Source organism: Coregonus clupeaformis, unplaced genomic scaffold (genome assembly GCF_020615455.1).
Source record: "Coregonus clupeaformis isolate EN_2021a unplaced genomic scaffold, ASM2061545v1 scaf2498, whole genome shotgun sequence".
Classification (NCBI taxonomy): Eukaryota; Metazoa; Chordata; class Actinopteri; order Salmoniformes; family Salmonidae; genus Coregonus; species Coregonus clupeaformis.
In genome coordinates this window covers 26,769-40,922 of record NW_025535952.1, presented here as the reverse complement: position 1 = coordinate 40,922, position 14,154 = coordinate 26,769, and the positions used below count along the sequence as shown (strand labels likewise).

General features: G+C 45.6%; 1 protein-coding gene across 1 annotated transcript in view; it reads left to right on the top strand.

Moving 5' to 3' along the window:
• The window catches only part of adamts18 (ADAM metallopeptidase with thrombospondin type 1 motif, 18), a gene marked incomplete at its 5' end in the record, with an annotated part of 53,654 nt that overhangs the window by 29,999 nt on the left and 9,501 nt on the right, over positions 1-14,154 (top strand). Inside the window, 6 exons of the mRNA XM_045219571.1 lie at positions 4,740-4,912; positions 6,776-6,906; positions 7,036-7,159; positions 7,926-8,170; positions 11,699-11,819; positions 12,335-12,461. Coding sequence (XP_045075506.1) covers positions 4,740-4,912; positions 6,776-6,906; positions 7,036-7,159; positions 7,926-8,170; positions 11,699-11,819; positions 12,335-12,461 — 921 coding nt within the window. The remainder of the gene's footprint in view (positions 1-4,739; positions 4,913-6,775; positions 6,907-7,035; positions 7,160-7,925; positions 8,171-11,698; positions 11,820-12,334; positions 12,462-14,154) is intronic.

Genomic DNA, 14,154 nt, shown 5'->3' with positions numbered 1-14,154 from the left:
GCTTTACTCACTACATTGTTGTAAGCACCTTTGGCAGCGATTACAGCCTCAAGTATTCTTGGGTATGATGCTACAAGCTTGGCACACCTGTATTTGGGGAGTTTCTCCCATTCTTCTCTGCAGATCCTCTCAAGCTCTGTCAGGTTGGATAGGGAGCGTCGCACAGCTATTTTCAGGTCTCTCCAGAGATGTTCGATCGGGTTCATGTCCGAGCTCTGGCTGGGCCACTCAAGGACATTCAAAGACTTGTCCCGAAGCCACTCCTCCGTCGTCTTGGCTGTGTGCTTAGGGTCATTGTCCTGTTGGAAGGTGAACCTTTGGCCCAGTTTGAGGTCCATTTGCGCTCTGGAGCAGGTTTTCATCAAGGATCTCCCTGTACTTTGCTTCGTTCATCTTTCCCTCGATCCTAACTAGTCTCCCAGTCCCTGCCACTGAAAAACATCCCCACAGCATGATGCTGCCACCACCATGCTTCACCGTAGGTATGATGCCAGGTTTCCTCCAGACGTGACGCTTGGCATCCAGGCCAAAGAGTTCAATCTTGGTTTCATCAGACCAGACAATCTTGTTTCTCATGGTCTGAGAGTCTTTAGGTGCCTTTTGGCAAACTCCAAGCGGGCTGTCATGTGCCTTTTACTGAGGAGTGGCTTCCGTCTGGCCACTATACTATAAAGGCCTTATTGGTGGAGTGCTGCAGAGATGGTTGTCCTTCTGGAAGGTTCTCCCATCTCCACAGAGGATCTCTGGAGCTCTGTCAGAGTGACCTTTGGGTTCTTGAACATCTCCCTGACCAAGGCCCTTCTCCCCCGATTGCTCAGTTTTGCCGGACGGACAGCTCTAGGAAGAGTCTTGGTGGTTCCAAACTTCTTCCATTTAAGAATGATGGAGAACACAGTGTTTTTGGGGACCTTCAATGCTGCAGACATGTTTTTGTTACCCTTCCCCAGATCTGTGCCTCGACACAATCCTGTCTTGGAGCTCTACGGACAATTCCTTTGACCTCATGGCTTGGTTTTTGCTCTGACATGCACTGTCAACTGTGGGACCTTATATAGACAGGTGTGTGCCTTTCCAAATCATGTCCAATCAATTGCATTTACTACAGGTGGACTCCAATCAAGAAACATCTCAAGGATGGTCAATGGGAACAGGATGCACATGAGCTCAATTTCGAGTCTCATAGCAAAGGGTCTGAATACTTATGTAAATAAGGTATTTCTGTGTTTAAAAAAATACATTTGCAAACAGTTCTAAAAACCTGTTTTTTCTTTGTCATAATGGGGTATTGTGTGTAGATTGATGAGGATTTTTATTTATTTAATCAATTTTAGAATAAGGTTGTAATGTAACAAAATGTGGAAAAAGTCAAGGGGTCTGAATACTTTCCGAATGCACTGTATACTTTAAAAATTGCAATTGTTGGACTTAAAAGACTATAAAAACACCATCAAATCAGCTCCAAGTGATTTCTATTTTGGAAATCTGTTCCAAAGTATTCCCGCGCATAATAGAGAGATATATGTGACCGTGTACTAATGTAAACAAGGTTTGAAATTATTATGGGCTTCTTGTGGTCAATTTGCAGTCTACAAATTATTTGTAATTATGTTCCGGCCATCCCTGTCCATCCACTCAAGAAAAGATTGTCCCGCGGCTGAATGTAGTTAATGATCCTTTACTGCATCTCATCTTATTATTATTATAAGTAAACAAGTAGCAGCCCGAACCCCTGTTAGAACCCGACAACGTGTTGTCTGCAGCCCTCATGAGCAGTGTAACATATGTGCCTATATGTCTCCTTGCCTAAGCCCTAATAGGATCAGACTGGGAGCTCAGGCCCAGATCTCTGCACACAAAATGAGCGGTGCTCTGCAAACAGGAGGTTTACACAGACACCTTTAATAGAGCCCGTTACTCTGGGCCTTTCTGGCAGCTCTGGGACACACCAGAAAGAGGTTTGCCATCCAGGTTTTATATGTTACAATCCACTGTTATCAGCACGTGCATTTCTCTGTGTAAGCTCTGCTCAGATGAGTGTTGAGAGTAAAATATATTATGGAATGTGTGCCGCTTTGATGCTGAACATAATACACATATCAAGTTTTTGCTGTGTGTGATTTGATAGGAATTAGTGGTATGAGGTGTTAGGCTTTACCACAAATAGTGTTTTAATAAGTTGTGTTTTGCTTTGCTGTTTAGTGTATGGGCTGATGTTGTTGTGTTAGCTTACATATTTGATCTTGGCAATGAAATCCAAGAATATTTCCCAAGCGCTTGTCTGGGTGACTATGACAAGTGTTGTGTCTATTTGTATCTATTTGGTTGGCATTTTCAACCCAGACTGTCTACTAATGCACATACATCTACCCAGGGCTTTTGAAATGAAGACGTATTACTCAGTTACGTGAACGAATCATGGAATACTTTCCTTCTCATTTAACAACACGCTGTTCCCCATGTGTGAACACACAAGCACCCACACAAACACCAACACAAACACAAGCGAATGCTGGCTCTGCCCAGCAGGAAGAGCCTAACGGAGATTCATTTGCTTTGAGGTTAGGCAGTGGAAGCCTTCCCAAGAAGTGCACTGCTCCACTTTAAAACAGCCTATCAGGCTCACAACAGGGAAATGGTGTGAGTAGGTTCCACAGGAGGTTGGTGGCATCTTAATTAGGGAGGACGGGCTCGTGGTAATGGCTAAAGCGGAATGGTATCAAGTACATCAAACACATGGTTTCCATGTGTTTGATGCCATTCAATTCGCTCCGTTCCAGCCATTATTTTGAGCCGTCCTCCCTCTCAGCAGCCTCCACTGGTAGGTTGAACAGAGGCCTTTTCTATTCATGTGGCTGAGTGGAGATACTTGTGGCTGCTGTCTTCACAGGAGTGGTTGGGAACTTGGTTGAAAACCCATTAACCTGACTAGTAGTGTTGTTTCTGAGGCTGTCATTGTATATGTGGTCTTGCTGAGTCTTAAATGTGACTGATTTCATGCTGCTTTGAAACTGTCAAAACAGGGCCCTAGAAATGTTGGCTTGAATCCCTTCTCCCCATGTGTTGAACATGAGAAGAAGAGAATGCCTGCCCTAACCTACAGTGAGGGAAAAAAGAATTTGATCCCCTGCTGATTTTGTACGTTTGCCCACTGACAAAGACATGATCAGTCTATAATTTTAATGGTAGGTTTATTTGAACAGTGAGAGACAGAATAACAACAACAAAAATCCAGAAAAACGCATGTCAAAAATGTTATAAATTGATTTGCATTTTAATGAGGGAAATAAGTATTTGACCCCTCTGCAAAACATGTACTTGGTGGCAAAACCCTTGTTGGCAATCACAGAGGTCAGATGTTTCTTGTAGTTGGCCACCAGGTTTGCACACATCTCAGGAACGATTTTGTTCCACTCCTCTTTGTAGATCTTCTCCAAGTCATTAAGGTTTCGAGGCTGACGTTTGGCAACTCGAACCTTCAGCTCCCTCCACAGATTTTCTATAGGATTAAGGTCTGGAGACTGGCTAGGCCACTCCAGGACCTTAATGTGCTTCTTCTTGAGCCACTCTTTTGTTGCCTTGGCAGTGTGTTTTGGGTCATTGTCATGCTGGAATACCCATCCATGACCCATTTTCAATGCCCTGGCTGAGGGAAGGAGGTTCTCACCCAAGATTTGATGGTACATGGCCCCGTCCATCGTCCCTTTGATGCGGTGAAGTTGTCCTGTCCCCTTAGCAGAAAAACACCCCCAAAGCATAATGTTTCCACCTCCATGTTTGAAGGTGGGGATGGTGTTCTTGGGGTCATAGGCAGCATTCCTCCTCCTCCAAACACGGCGAGTTGAGTTGATGCCAAAGAGCTCGATTTTGGTCTCATCTGACCACAACACTTTCACCCAGTTCTCCTCTGCAATCTTCAGATATTAATTGGCAAACTTCGAGGCCCTGTATATGTGCTTTCTTGAGCAGGGGGACTTTGCGGGCGTTGCAGGATTTCAGTCCTTCACGGCGTAGTGTGTTACCAATTTTTTTTCTTGGTGACTATGGTCCCAGCTGCCTTGAGATCATTGACAAGATCCTCCCGTGTAGTTCTGGGCTGATTCCTCACCATTCTCATGATCATTGCAACTCCACAAGGTGAGATCTTGCATGGAGCTCCCAGGCCGAGGGAGATTGACAGTTATTTTATGTTTCTTCCATTTGCGAATAATCGCACCAACTGTTGTCACCTTCTCACCAAGCTGCTTGGCGATGGTCTTGTAGCCCATTCCAGCCTTGTGTAGGTCTACAATCTTGTCCCTGACATCCTTGGAGATCTCTTTGGTCTTGGCCATGGTGGAGAGTTTGGAATCTGATTGATTGATTGCTTCTGTGGACAGGTGTCTTTTATACAGGTAACAAGCTGAGATTAGGAGCACTCCCTTTAAGAGTGTGCTCCTAATCTCGTTACCTGTATAAAAGACACCTGGGGGCCAGAAATCTTTCTGATTGAGAGGGGGTCAAATACTTATTTCCCTCATTAAAATGCAAATCAATTTATAACATTTTTTACATTCGTTTTTCTGGATTTTGTTGTTGTTATTCAGTCTCTCACTGTTCAAATAAACCTACCATTAAAATGATAGACTGATCATTTCTTTGTCAGTGGGCAAACGTACAAAATCAGCAGGGGATCAAATACTTTTTTCCCTCACTGTATGTCACATCTGTGTTGGGTCTACAACAATTGTCTATTGTTTTAGGCCACAACACAACGGGAAGTTTTGCCAGGGCTCCAGTCGTCTCAACCAGCTGTGTAACACAAAGCCGTGCCAGCCCAGCGGAGTTGACTTCCGTGCCCAGCAGTGTGCCGAGTACAACAGCAAACCCTTCAGGGGCTGGTACTACAAATGGAAGCCCTACACCAAGGTGGAAGGTATGGAAACTATTTGCTCTATTCCCCCTGTAATTAGGAACAGGGTAAATGTTCAATGAGATGCACCTCATTCAGCCAGCTGTTCTACACTCACCGTAACCCCAAATAGGGACATTTATAGGACATTCCAAACTATTAGAGCGAATTTATAAATCAAGAGACACTCTTAGACAAAGGGGTTCCAAAAGGGTTCTTCGGCTGTCCCCATAGGATAACCCTTTTTGGTTCCCTGTAGAACCCTCTGTGGAAAGGGTTGTACATGGAACCCAAAAGGGTTCTACCTGGAACCAAAAGGAGTCTTTCAAAGGGTTCTCCTATGGGGACAGCCAAATAACCCTTTTAGGTTCTAGATAGCACTTTTTTTTCTAAGAGTGTACAGTGCAAGCTTGTTAAAAGTGCATTGAATTAACATTGCAGATTGATCAGAACTTTATGTCCTGTTTATACTCGTAAAGCTCTCAAATTAGGCTATATGTTGGATCACTTGGGAAAAACAAGTTTGTTTTGAAATACAAATATTTTTTCTTTTGTGACAAACCTTGTTTACTCATTTGAATGCTGAAGCCCAAAATGTGCCTCATGTGCACCATATCAATGTATCAGTCTACTCATGCCTGGGAGTGCTGTGGATAACCTGTCAGTCTAATCTACATGGGAAACATGTAGCCACCTGCTCTCTCCCAGGGAGAAGGAATAGATTATAAAGGAAGCCCTTAAGGCAGGTTTGACCTGTGTCTACAGCATACATACTGTATGAGTGAGAGAGAAGGGATGGAGAGAGAGGGAGAGATAGAGAGAGAAGGAGAGAGAGAGTTTGGCTGACACCCCATTACCTTTGTGAGGCGCTGATTTATGAAGATGCAAGCAGCAGATCCTGAAAAAGCCTCCTGGGGCCTGAGGTGAACGGCCGCCTCCGTTTATTAAAGGCTGATTGTAGAGTGGTTCCACACCGCTCTCCCTCCTCTCTCTCTCTCCCTGTGGAGGGACACTCCCGAAGGCCCAGCCCCCAGGGCAGCCTGTGGTGTCTGAACTTGGCATCATTTCAGAGGACATGCCGAGTTACCAGGAGGTAAAGGCAGTCTTACCCTGGTCTAACTGGGCTCTAAGCACCATATCCAATAGACTTTATGAAATCAAGTGCCTTGGCCTACGGATGTGAATTACTAACATGGAATGTCAACTAGAAATTCATAAGATGCTTCTGTAAGGCATTCAGTGGTTCACATCATCAGTAATGTACGAGATTGATTTTAAGACAAGATGGAAGGAATCTGAATGGTGGAAGGAATCTGAATAGGTCAGATAATGATGCCTTTTGCCTCCAGGCTGTTGCAATGCTGCTGGTAACACCCCTGTCATTAGTCAGTGACTGTGTCTGTGTGTTGTACAGTAGATCCCGGTACTTGGCCCATGTCTGAAACTCTGTGTGAGACCTGTGGAGAAGCTGCCCTCTCTGCATTCCCTGTTTTATGGGCCCATTTGTAACATCCTTTCAGGTCTGAAGTATGTGAATTGTGGCAGAGGTATGCTACTTCTTCAGTCCCCAGAGGGACCACACATTGCACTGCAGTGGACATGCATCGTTAACACAATAGAACCCTGAATACAGTCTTCACCAGTACCCCATCGATTGGCTCTTATCTTGCCTCATCAATTGGCGAGTACGGTTCCTTCATTACCATGTGCCTGTCCTTTGCCCCACATTGTAATATGGAGTGTACCAGTGACATAGAGGTGGTTTGTGCTCTATATAGACCTGGAGACTCACACCTGGGAAGGAGGAATTGGTTAATGCACAGGTGCAGAATTACCTCCATGATCTTGTTTATGACATATGTTAAATCTTCTCTATGTCCTCTGTAGCTGAGGATATCTGCAAGCTGTACTGCATCGCTGAGGACTTTGACTTCTTCTTTGCCATGGCCAGCAAAGTCAAGGATGGGACATCCTGCTCAGACCACAAAGGGGACGTGTGCATCGAAGGAGTCTGTGAGGTAAAGTGCAGATTTGAGGAACATGATGTACAGCAACACATGAACTACATCTAAGTCTACTGAATGTGATATAGAACACAGGATGCTGTCTGTGTCATCTAAGTTCCTTCTGTTTCTTCCATCCTGCAGCCGGTGGGTTGTGACCAGGTCCTGGGCTCAAAGGCAACTTTGGATGCCTGTGGAGTTTGTAGAGGGGACAACTCCACCTGCAAGTTCTTCAAAGGCCAGTACGTCCTCCAGCACCGAGCTAACGGTACGTCAATCAAGAAGACTGACATGTCAATTTGATTCAGTGGGAGAGAGGAGGAGCTCTGTTGTAGGACAGTTCTGGCAAAGTGTTATTGGGGCAGAGTTATCTGAACATGACAGGGTGAATTCTCTAGCAGATGCCACTGTGGGGGAGACAGTACCTTCCTCCAGACCTCATACTATACTCTCACAACTGGCTAAGAGCAACCTTTCCAGATCACTGTGTGTGTGTGGCCCTTTAAGGGTCCAATAGACAAAGCTCTCTGACTGAACCGAAAAGTGACCGCTTGGCAGACCTAGATGTTGGGTCATGGAGCACAGGCTGGGGTTGCTTCTAATAGAGTGGAAAGTTATGTATGTGGCAGCTTGCATGCGTTGTTACACCAGGGCAGCTGTATACTACAGAGAGTTATAATGGTTTATGCTGTCTCAGTGAATTAAGCTTACTGTCTCACCTCTTTACTGAAAACACGGCACCATATGATCAGGTTATATAAAACACTTTGTAATTCAATGTACGAAGGTAAGATTAAAACCAGGGAAGTTTTTAGTTGGAAGGTGTTTTTTGCGTTTTGGTCTTGATGAGAATCCATCCCAATAAAATACTTGAATATACCCAGGACAGTCTGTTGCTTGCATGGAATTGTTATACAAATTGTGTTCTGTACACCACTGTAATGAGTGTTGTCATGTAAAAAAATTAATAAATCTCTAATTAAACAATTTCCTGACTCTCACAAGGTAAATAAGCTCTTTCTCTTCCTGTTCAGAATACTACGCCATGGTGACCATCCCACCTGGAGCAAGGAGCATCCGTGTTCAGGAGATGGAGATCTCCACCAGCTACCTGGCTGTGCGCACCCTGAAGAGGAAGTACTATCTGACAGGGGACTGGACGGTGGACTGGCCTGGAAAGTTCCAGTTTGGTGGGACGGTGTTTGACTATCAGCGCTCTTTCAACCGCCCAGAGAGCCTGTACACGGCTGGACCCACTAATGAGACCCTGGTCTTTGAAGTAAGTTGCCCCTCCGTCCCCGTCTGCCCTGACGTCCGTTAGCGAATTAGCGGTGACAGGGCCTTGGCACAGCGCTCGGACGCTCACTCAGATGAAAACAAGGCCGGGCTGAAGTGCAGGGTGGGCGGGAAAAAGTAGAAAACTCCCAACAACAACGAGTGGTACAGGGGAGTAACGCTACTGTTCAGGATTAATTGTGTCCTGATTCTGATGTCGTCGGGGCTTTCATCTCTATAATCAAGAGGTCTGGGGTTCAAACAGCTCGCCATGCGCTTTGAACTTCCAGATTCATGCAAAAGAATAATACAATTCTGCACATTCCGCAAGATTGATCTGAAACCAGGCCAGCGGCTTTAACTTCAATTGAGTGGCAGGGAGAGGTGTCAAGCATCTCAAAGCGGTGGCCAACAGAGAGAGAAGGGAGAAAAAGTGGTCAATTAGGATAAACGGGCCATCATGCCTCCATATTCACCATCCAGGTCAAAGTGGACACCTCACCTTATGTGTCACAGGCACTAGTATGTAGTGTTTTCCTTTTAAAACGTGCTGTTAATAAGGATGTAGACATAGCAGCTGGTTGGACACAGACACTGCACAGTTTACACACCCTCTATTACCTTTGTCTGTCAGAGCAGAGGCCTAAGCTCTGAGGTAAAAGCAAGCCATTACTTGTCGTCACACATTGCTGCAACTGATGGTCGACAAAGAATAGAAATTAAGCTCCTGACAGTCGAATGGAAATAAGTGTTATTGATTGTCCTTGGAGAATAAGTGACTCTCAAGGTTGCTCATGCTGTAGTCTGTATATTTAAGAGTTAGGGTGTTGAGAGGTGGAGGATATATTCCACAGATAGCTATGTAAACAGTGGCATGCTTTTTTTCACATGCCCTTTGAACTCTTCTTAGAAACAGAGGGGGAAAACCAGGTGAGTTTGGAAAGTTTGGTTTGTTATCCATCCACCAAAGGCGAAAGTAATGTAAAAGCTAGTTTGGACAGAGCCCTCGGCCTCAGGCTACCTGTGAACTGAGAGCTCAAGTTTCAACGGCGTCTTTAAATATAGGAGAAATGCAATAGTGAAATCCCTGGAATGCCTTTTAGTAATTTTTATCATTTTGCAGAAAGGGGGGATTTGACCATGTAGTTACAATGTAGACATGTTTTTGTTAGCTTTACATCACCACACACAGTTGAACTGACCTGATTTGATCGACTTTAAAGTGCTTAGTCCTGCACTGACATGGTTTCTCCCATGTAGCCTGAGAGTCATGTGTCCACTAGCAGGGTTAGCAGTAGCAGGTCGCTGATCTGCAGATGAGAGGACATTAATCTCTCTAAGTATGTTCCGTAATTACAAAAACAAGAAAGAGGGACCCAGATTAAAAGATTAAATGAATTCTGCAATTGAACTGTGTAGATCTGAAGAGCTTGGGTCAAGGCACAGAGAGAGACTTAAATACGTTCCAATTTAAAAGGCAACAGAAGGGGAAGGAAACTTGGTATCCACTGAGCCTGGCAGATCCTTTTATGCTGTCGTGGAAAACTAGACCGTTATTGATGGTTCTGAGACCCTGACTCGGCTAGAAACAATATATGAAAACAAATGTTGAAGAGTGGTGAGGGTAAACTGACACAGTGTTCATGTATATAGCCTAATCAGACAGGAGATTGGAAGGAGAAAGGCAGGGATAAACGAGACATAACATATGGTGAGCTCTAGGGATCTTATTTGAAACAGAATAGGGATTATTCTCTGTATTGACATTCTTGTGGCAAGGTGTTCGGTGGGATCACGCCAGTCCAGAGCAAAGGATTGTGGACCTGGGCAGCAGGCAGGCAGCAGGTGATGCTGGGGAGTTGTAGCCATGTCTGCCACACTGTAATTCATCATAATTTCCCCCTTAGCCTAATGAGAGCTACAGTGAAATTAATACTCAAAGTATGTGAGAATGGCAAGTTGAGATGTTGTTAAATTGTTATTTTTTGTCTGTTTGAAACCACTGCGGCATATCAGAGAGCAGTCATGCACAGTGAATTAGGCTTGGATGGAGGTGGAGGTGGGGAGAGAGCAGTTAGGGCTGTGGACTATCCTAGGGAGAGCTGTCTCGTGTTGTGTCTGATGTCAGGTGGCTTTCTGGGCTCCAGATTGACAGGGGAGCCCCTGGTGCCGCGTTCTGGAACTTGTGTTTGCTGTGCAGTGCCAGCTGTAAATTTGGACCGGTCCTGGACAGGCTAGCGTGAAGGGTCCAATGGCACAGCTCCAGGGCAATATATTTAGACTCTCTTTCTCTTTCCCCCAAACCCTCTCTGCAACGACTCCTCTGATAACGCTTTAAATCCAATTTGGTTCTCACCATGCCTACTGCTGAGGTTCTTGGTTTCTGTTACCTGTTGTGGACTCACTGGAGAGTGCCTTTGGAGCCCGTACAACTCAGTACAGAGCAGTCTCACGTTCTCATGTCCTGCTTCACTGCGCTTTGGAGAGCGCGTTTCAACATCTATCTGGATGCACATCAAGTTCATATCGCTGACCGTGCCCACGGGACAGATGTACAGTCATTTTATCTGATCCCAGTACATTGAACAGGAGGACCTTACCTTCAGACTATAACCTTGTTAATCTGACACCGCAGATGTCTTCTCCATGTGTAAACCCCCTGTCTGTACTCTAGTTAGACTACAATAAGGATAATCTACAGTGAGGGCTGAGGCTGTTAGCACATTTAACTGGTAAAACTCCGAACCCTCTGTAGTAATTAAATTATGTGTGTGTATCTCTTACTGGTTTACATACACAACAACATTTGAGTCAAATGTTAGAGTTTGATATTAGAGACAATTACTTGTCATAGGTAAATTATTTGCTATTTGCTTGCATGCCTAAATCTATTAATTCAGTGTCAATGCTGCTGGGCATTGTCAACAAATCCCTCAGTTTGGTGGTTTGAATATTGACCCCAAAAAGTTTTGGCCAAGTCTATGGGGAACAAAGCAGCCCTTCATTTTGAGAGAGAGCTTTCCACTCCATTAGAAGCAACCCCAGTCTGTGCTCCATGACCCAACATCTAGGTCTGCCAAGTGGTCACTTTTCAGTTCAGTCACAGAGCTTTGTCTATTGGACCCTTACAAGGGCCACACACAAACTGACACACACACACACACATTTACATTTTAGTCATTTAGCAGACGCTCTTATCCAGAGCGACTTACAGCACACACACACATCACCCACACACCGGCGTTACAATGCCTGATTCACCACACTTGCACACAGCACTGCATGCAGTGCCTTGCCACTACGCACACTCACACAGTTCCACACCGCCATTGTCACCAAGTCACCAGTTTCCTGCCACTTCACAAGTTTTTCATTTTAATTCTCTATGGTCCATTGCTTAGAACCACTTCAGGGTATCCTTAGACTTGTCTATTTTGGCAGGGAGGGGAATGACTGCTAACCACACTTGTGGAGGTGCTAAGACAGATCCAATACCTCACTGTCATATTCTCCCTCTTTCCCTCTCCCTCAGATCTTGCTGCAGGGTAAGAACCCGGGTGTGGTGTGGGAGTACACCTTGCCCCGCAGTGAGAGGAAACCCAACTACACATGGGGAGTGGTTCGCTCCGACTGTTCTGCCCTGTGTGCTGGAGGTGAGCCCAGGATGAGAGAAGTCTGTGTGTGTGTGTGTGTGTGTGTGTGTGTGTGTGGCGCATTGGGGTAGCAGGAAGTGCATTCTGGCTTATCAAAAGCATCTTTGTAAGCGACAGTGAAAAGGTTGCACAGTCTCCCTTGGTCCTTTACAGACCTCCCAGAGTACTCTATCCTATTCACTAATCAATGTATGTCAGCGAATGTGTGTATTTGTGTGTGTTTTATATGTGAGCCTGGATCAGTGGCCCCCTTACTCTATTCACTCTATCCCAGTAGGGAGGGTGACAGCAGACAGAGCAGACAGAAAGACAAGCTTAGAGCAGAGATCGCTATCTGCACCCTGTCACTATTTCGTTCATACTTTACTTTAGTTGTCAAGCCCTCCCTGTGTTGCTCAGACAAGAGAAGAGTGTGGGCTTTGTGTGACCTTTTCAGTGGTTGTAAAAGACAAGGAAAACTGATAAGAATTATGTCTGTCTGCCTCTCTCTCTTTCTCTCTCTTTCTCTCTTTCAGGTCGGATCTCGACAAAAGCCATCTGTTTGCAAGATCAGTGGACCCAAGTCAACTCGACACAGTGCAACCCTCAGACCAGACCAGTGCTCGGCTCTCACCTGTGCAACACGCAGCCCTGCCCAGCCTAGTAAGTAACTCTGTCTGTCTGTCTGTCTGTCTGTCTGTCTGTCTGTCTGTCTGTCTGTCTGTCTGTCTGTCTGTCTCTCTTTCTGACACACACCACAACCTCAGACTACTTTCTGTGCTGTAGTTCCATTGGTTCCGAGCTGCTGTGGCTTGGTCTGGGATGCTGGTGTGGTCTCTTTGCTGTGGGCAGGGACCACTCAGCCTTCTCTCCCTGTCGCGTCCTGCTGGAGAGCCCCGTACGTTCCCTACCCAAGGCTCCGGCTCCCAAACCAAACAGGATTAACATACCCTCCAGACAGGGGCAGGCCGGCCTGGTATTCCCAGCGCTGGCCCCCGCTCAAAGCCACAGCTTCTGGGCCAGGCCACAGGAGAGAGCCGCCCAGCCCCTCTCATGCTCAATTTCACTCTGCCTGGCCGTCTGAGTACTGCTCGCACTGATAAGGTTCAGCACCGAGACAGCTCTGGAGAAGACCACCACAGGCTCTTGTTTCTCCTCAATGACTGGTCTTCACCACCGGAGAGAAAGAGTGAAGATGCTAGAAAAAGCCAGACAGAGATCACAGATTCAATTATTAGCCCATTATTTACAGCTGTCTGCTAAGTTGGGATAGTCAACAATTTTCTACAACCACGACAGACCAGTAAAAGTAATTTCCAGACACTTACTGGGCACCAGGAATCATTTCAGACATTTTGGTTGATCTCATCCTTTTCTTCAGACACTGGATGCTATTCTCAACTTTGCAAATAAAAGTTGGGATATTGAAGGGACTTCACTTTGAGCTCTGCTCCAGTGACAATCCATTCAGCTCCTATGGGACTGGCGCGATTTACGATGCTCCTGCTTCAAAGGAACAGCCATGAACCCGTCAGTAGAGAGACTCTTTGAGCCTGACACACTGACAAAGAGATGACAAACGTCTCTCTCTCACCACCCGCCTGTCATCCTCTCCTTGTTGTTGTCTGCCTGTGTTGTCTGAAGTCCCACGCCTACACTAACGTTACAGTACAGCATATATGAGTGATGGTGGGTGAGGGGGAAATCAGGACCATATGACTGTTTCCTTAAAGAAACAATAATAACCAGTGCAGCTTTCTCTGTCCAAACCTTGACAAATCGTTCAATAACAGTGGGTAATTGAAACAACTCTAAGCCTGGTGGGAGTCAGTGAGTGCCTTTGGTGTCTGTGTTGTTGTGTCAGTACAGTACTGTAGCATCTTGTGGAGTGAGTTGGTTCATCATTCTATTCTACATCATTATCTCTCAGTCATGTTGTAGGCCTGGTGCTAGACCACTTAAAACACTCACTTTCTTCTGTGCTCAGGGGACTAATGTCGTAAAAATGTCACATTTTTACGACGTCACATTTCCACAGGCGGCTCCATCACTGTATAGAAGGCTAAGACCCGAAACAGCCAGGGCGCTATCAGTTACAACTTAAACATGCTGCCACTGTTTTTTTGTGAGGTTCCCACCATTGAGGGGGTTTCTTTCCTATAATCTGGGTCAGACTATATCTGTTATCTAGGGGAAAGGTTTAAATGGACCAGACCACTAATGACCTCCCCCCGTGTGAGCTGGAGAGGAATTGTGCCGTCCAGGTGAATGATATCATCAACATAAATCCAAGAGCAGAGTCCTGTTCATCAGTACCAGACTCCTGAATCAGTGGACCCTGTTTCCCGCTGATTAA